The 5,114-nt window shown below is 41.1% G+C and overlaps 1 protein-coding gene across 1 annotated transcript; it reads left to right on the forward strand.

Annotated features, from left to right (window-relative positions):
* Positions 1-1,398: 1,398 nt before the first annotated feature.
* On the forward strand, positions 1,399-4,430 carry LOC138901770 (uncharacterized). Its single transcript, XM_070189559.1, has 6 exons — positions 1,399-1,507; positions 1,802-1,882; positions 1,970-2,267; positions 2,611-2,725; positions 2,916-3,677; positions 4,269-4,430. Exons 1-6 carry the CDS (start codon positions 1,399-1,401, stop codon positions 4,428-4,430), a joined length of 1,527 nt encoding a protein of 508 aa, XP_070045660.1.
* Positions 4,431-5,114: the final 684 nt, after the last annotated feature.

Here is a 5,114-nt window from a genome sequence, read left to right on the forward strand (position 1 = left end):
ACCTCTAAGAAATTATCTAATGTATTTGTTTCTCCAAAACTCGCAGAAATGGCTCGTACTCACAACTCTGACACCGACACTCAGGATGCTACTCAAGAAACTATTGCTAGTATTGTGGCTCAAGGTATAACTAAGAAGGCTTCAACTCAGAAAACGAAGGGTAAATCCACAAATGGGGTTCAAGTACCCCGGGTTGAACATGAAGAAGGAGTGGATCATGATGAGCGAGTACCTCGAGATCCAATGTCGCCCCAACAACAGCTCTGGCTCAGACAACTATATATCTAGAGGTGGGTCAGATGTTTAATGTTGTCAACAGTGTTATGGAGATGTTTAAAGCCTTCATGGCCAACCAGAACGAGAGAAGAGATGAGATTCCACCTCAATAAAATAGACAGAATAATTATGAGTCCTCAAGAGTGAATGAATTTTTAAAGCCGAGTCCTCCATTGTTTCGTGGTACTATAGTTGATGAAGAACCAATATTGTAGTTGGAGGGTATCAAGAAAGCCCTCCGAGCGATGAAGGCATTTGATGATGAAGTTGTGGAGTTGGCTGCCTACCAGCTTAGAGATGTGGCTGGCGCTTAGTTTGAGATGTGGGAAAAGGAAAGAGATGAAAATGATGGTCTGCCTACTTGGGAAGAATTTGAAGAGGCCTTCATGGCTAATTTTATACCAGAAGAGGACAGGGAAGCCAAGGTTACAGAGTTCGAGCAGCTCAAGCAAGGGAATAAAAGTGTGCAAGAATACTACATAGAATTCATAAGTTTGGCTAAGCATGCTCCTCACATGGCTTTGACAGAAAAAACAAAGATTCACAGGTTTCTTGGTGGTTTGGATTACCATATTAAGGATACGACATTAGCTGCAGCGGTAGGAATGACAACTTTCTCCTCTATTGTGGGATTTGCCAAGCACTTAGAAAAAGACCGACAATAAATAAGAGAATAAAAAGAGCATAACAAGAAAGCCCGCACATCAGGTGGGTTTAATGGTACATCCAGTGGAGGGGGAAGGGGTTCCTTCAATAAAGAGTCATTAACACCAGCTTAATCTAGTCATCAGTCAAGTGGTGGGTCTTCCTTCAGACGTACTCAGAGTTATGGAAACCAGTCTCGCCAGAATCAAAATTTTCGGACATCATCCTCACATAGCCAGAGTCATACTGAGCAACATTCACAACAACAAGGTCTTTGTGGAACATTTAAGCGACAACATTCAGGTCAGTGCAAGATCAGGTTTCATGGTTGCTATCATTGCGGAGACATTGGGCATATAAAGGCCAACTGCCCAAAGTTGCGACATAATTTCAGTGGGGGATCAACTCGTCCTTCTAGTTCCTCAGCTACTACAGTTGCACCACCTCAGGCTCAAAGTTCTCATAATCAGACAGGACATGGGGGCATGCAGAGGTGCAAATCGAGTTACTCAGGGAGGGGGACAACCTCGTTTGTTTGCTACACTTGATCGTCAGAGTGAAGAGGTATCTGCAGAAGTTATTACAGGTATACTTCTAGTCCGCTCACATAATGCTTATGCCATAATTGATCCAAGTTCAACATTTTCATACGTGACTCCATACTTTGCAATTAACCTCGGGTAGAACCTGAACAACTTAGTGAGCCATTCCTAGTATCTACTCTAGTTGGCGAGTCAGTGGAAGCCACAAGAGTCTACAGAGGTTGTATAGTTTCCGTCCAAGGTCGCAGCACCGAGGCCAATCTCATAGAGTTAGAAATGGTGGATTTTTGATGTGATCATGGGTATGGATTTGTTGTCTTCCTGATATGCCATGTTAGATTGGCGTGCCAAGATAGTCAGGTTCCAATTTCCAAATGAAGAAGTCTTAGGGTGGAAGGGTAGTTCATCATCGCTTGTAGGTAAGTTTATTTCTTACCTTAAGGCACAATGAATGATCGGTAAGGGGTGTCTCGCCTATTTGCCTCACATCATTAATCCATAATCAGAACCACCACCTCTTCAGTCTGTGCCAGTTGTTAGACAATTTCCAGAAGTTTTCCCAGATGACCTTCCCGGACTTTCTCCTGAAAGAATCATAGACTTTGGCATCGATCTCATTCCAGGCACTCAGCCCATATTTATACCTCCTTATAGGATGGCTCCAGCAAAACTTAATGAGTTGAGAGAACAGTTGAAAGACCTCCTTGACAAGGGCTTCATCAGGCCGAGTGTTTCACCATGGGGTGCCCCAGTCCTGTTTGTCAAGAATAAGGATGGGTCTCTCAGAATGTGTGTGGACTATTGGTAGTTGAATAAAGTTACCATTAAGAACAAGTACCCACTTCCAAGGATTGATGATTTATTTGATCAACTTCAGGGTGCAAAGTACTTTTCAAAGATAGACTTGAGGTCAGGGGTACCATTAGTTAAGAATCAGATGAGAGGATATATCTAAAACAGCCTTTAGAACTCGCTGCGGGCACTATGAATTTCTAGTAATGTCCTTCGGGTTGACAAATGCTCCAGCTGCATTCATAGACCTCATGAACAAAGTTTTCAAGCCATTCCTTGATACCTTTATTATCATATTTATAGATGATATTTTGGTATACTCTAAGAGCACAGAAGATCATGCATAACACCTCAGGATAGCTTTGCAGACCTTGAAGGAGAATGAGCTTTATGCCATGTTTTCAAAATGTGATTTCTGGTTGCAGTCAGTGGCATTCTTAGGCCATGTGGTATCTAGTGAAGGCATACAGGTAGACCCTCAGAAGACAGAATCAGTCAAGAATTGGCCAAGGCCGACAACGCCAACCAAAATCAGGAGTTTCTTGGGGATTAACTGGCTACTATAAAAGGTTTGTAGAGGGATTTCCCTCACTTGCAGCTCCATTAACTAAGTTGACCCAGAAAGCAGTTAAGTTCCAGTGGTCAGACGCTTGTGAGTAGAGTTTTCAAGAGTTAAAGAAGAGGTTGACCACTGCACCTGTGTTAACCTTGCCGACATGTTCGGGTGGGTTCACAGTGTATTGTGATGCCTCCAGAGTTGGTCTAGGGTGTGTTCTTATGCAAGATGGAAAAGTTATTGCTTATGCTTCTAGGAAGTTAAAGAATCATGAGAAGAACTACCCTACACACGACTTGGAGCTTGCAGCAGTGGTATTTGCATTAAAGATATGGCGACACTACCTATATGGCGAGCATTATGAAGTATTTACAGATCACAAAAGCCTCCAGTACATTTTCAAGCAGAAAGAGTTAAATTTGAGACAGAAAAGGTGTCTCGAGCTATTGAAGGATTATGACATCAATATACTTTATCACCAGAGCAAAGCTAATGTGGTAGCAGATGCACTTAGTAGGAAGTCAATGGGTGCCTTGACCCATCTTGCAGTACAAAGGCGAACTTTGGGTCGAGAAATTCAAAAACTAGCAAAAGATGGAATTAGATTGGATGAGACCGAAGAAGGAGGTATAACTGCTTATGCCTTAATACAATCCTCTCTTGTTGTGCATGTTAAGGCCAAGCAAGACGAAGATTCGTACTTAGTGAAGTTAAAAGAAAGATTTAGAAATAAAGAAATCATTGTTTTCACTCTAGGAAGTAATGGAGTTTTGAAGTTGAATGATCAGCTATGTGTGCCTGATGTAGATGGTCTTAGAAAGGCCATAATGGAAGAAACTCACCGCTCGAGGTACTCTATCCACCAGGTGCTACCAAAATGTATCTGGACTTGAAAGAGTTGTATTGGTGGAAAGGCATGAAGAAGCAAGTAGCATATCATGTGGCCAAATGTTTGAATTGCCAGCAAGTCAAAGTCGAGCGCTTATCAGAGGCCTGGTGGCCTAGCTCGGGATATAGAGATACCATAGTGGAAATGGGAGATGATTAATATGGATTTCGTCGTATGTCTGCCTCGCACCTACCATAAGCATGTTTCAATTTGGGTTATTATAGACCGACTGACAAAGTATGTGCATTTCCTATCAGTAAAGACGACAGATTCCGCAGAGCAATATGTACAGTTGTACATCAAAGAAATAATCTGATTGCATGGTACTCCAGTTTTAATCATATCTGACAGAGGCCCTTAGTTCACAGCGCATTTTTGGCAGGCATTTCAGAAAAGATTAGGTACCAAGGTCAATTTGAGCACCGCTTTCCATCTACAGACCGATGGCCAGGCATAAAGGACCATTCAGACTCTCGAAGATATGTTGCGAGCATGTGTTATAGATTTTGGAGGTAATTGGGATGATCACTTTCCACTTATAGAATTTGCTTACAATAACAACTATCAGGCCAACATTGGTATAGCTCCTTATGAAGCGTTGAATGGGCGAAGATGTAAGTCTCCAGTGGGTTGGTTTGAACCAACAGAGGTTACGTTGATTGGTCCAGAGCTTGTTTGTGAGGCCTTAGAGAAAGTCCAGCTAATTAGAGAAAGACTAAAAGCGGCTTAGAGTCGTCAAAAGTCCTATTATGACAAGTGGCATCGTGACTTAGAGTTCATGGTTGGTGACAAGGTGTTTTTGAAAGTTTCACCAATGAAATGAGTTACGAGGTCCTGTATGAGATTATAGAAAAGAAGGGGAAATGGCTTATGAACTAGCGTTGCCCATTGAATTGTCCTCTATTTATCATGTCTTTCACGTGTCTATACTTAGAAAGTACATTCATGATGAGTCACATATAATACCTGATGATACCATAGAAATTAAATAAGGTTTGACTTATGAAGAGGTACCTATAGAAATTATCGATAGGCAATTAAGAAAGTTAAGAACAAAAGATATAGCATCGGTAAAAGTTTTGTGGAATAATAATGATTCAAAAGAGGCTACGTGGGAGTTTGAGGAAGATATGAGGAAGAAGTATCCCTATTTATTTGAGGAACAAGGTATGTGAACCTAGGTTTGGCTTGGCGTTTATATTTTATTTATTAAATACAAGTTAGCATGTGTTTATACCCTTCCTATATTATACTTAGTTGTTGAAATAATTTAGTTTATGCCAAAGTACATTTAATTCATTAAAGTGATTTACTTTTGCTGAAGTGTTGTGCTTTAAATTTTGGTTGGTTATTACAGTACCTCCTTGCCGGAGTGTAAGTAATTAGTTTATGAGATGTGTATGGTGCCTATGAA

The sequence above is a fragment of the Nicotiana tomentosiformis genome, chromosome 11, assembly GCF_000390325.3.
Source record: "Nicotiana tomentosiformis chromosome 11, ASM39032v3, whole genome shotgun sequence".
In the NCBI taxonomy this organism is placed as follows: Eukaryota; Viridiplantae; Streptophyta; class Magnoliopsida; order Solanales; family Solanaceae; genus Nicotiana; species Nicotiana tomentosiformis.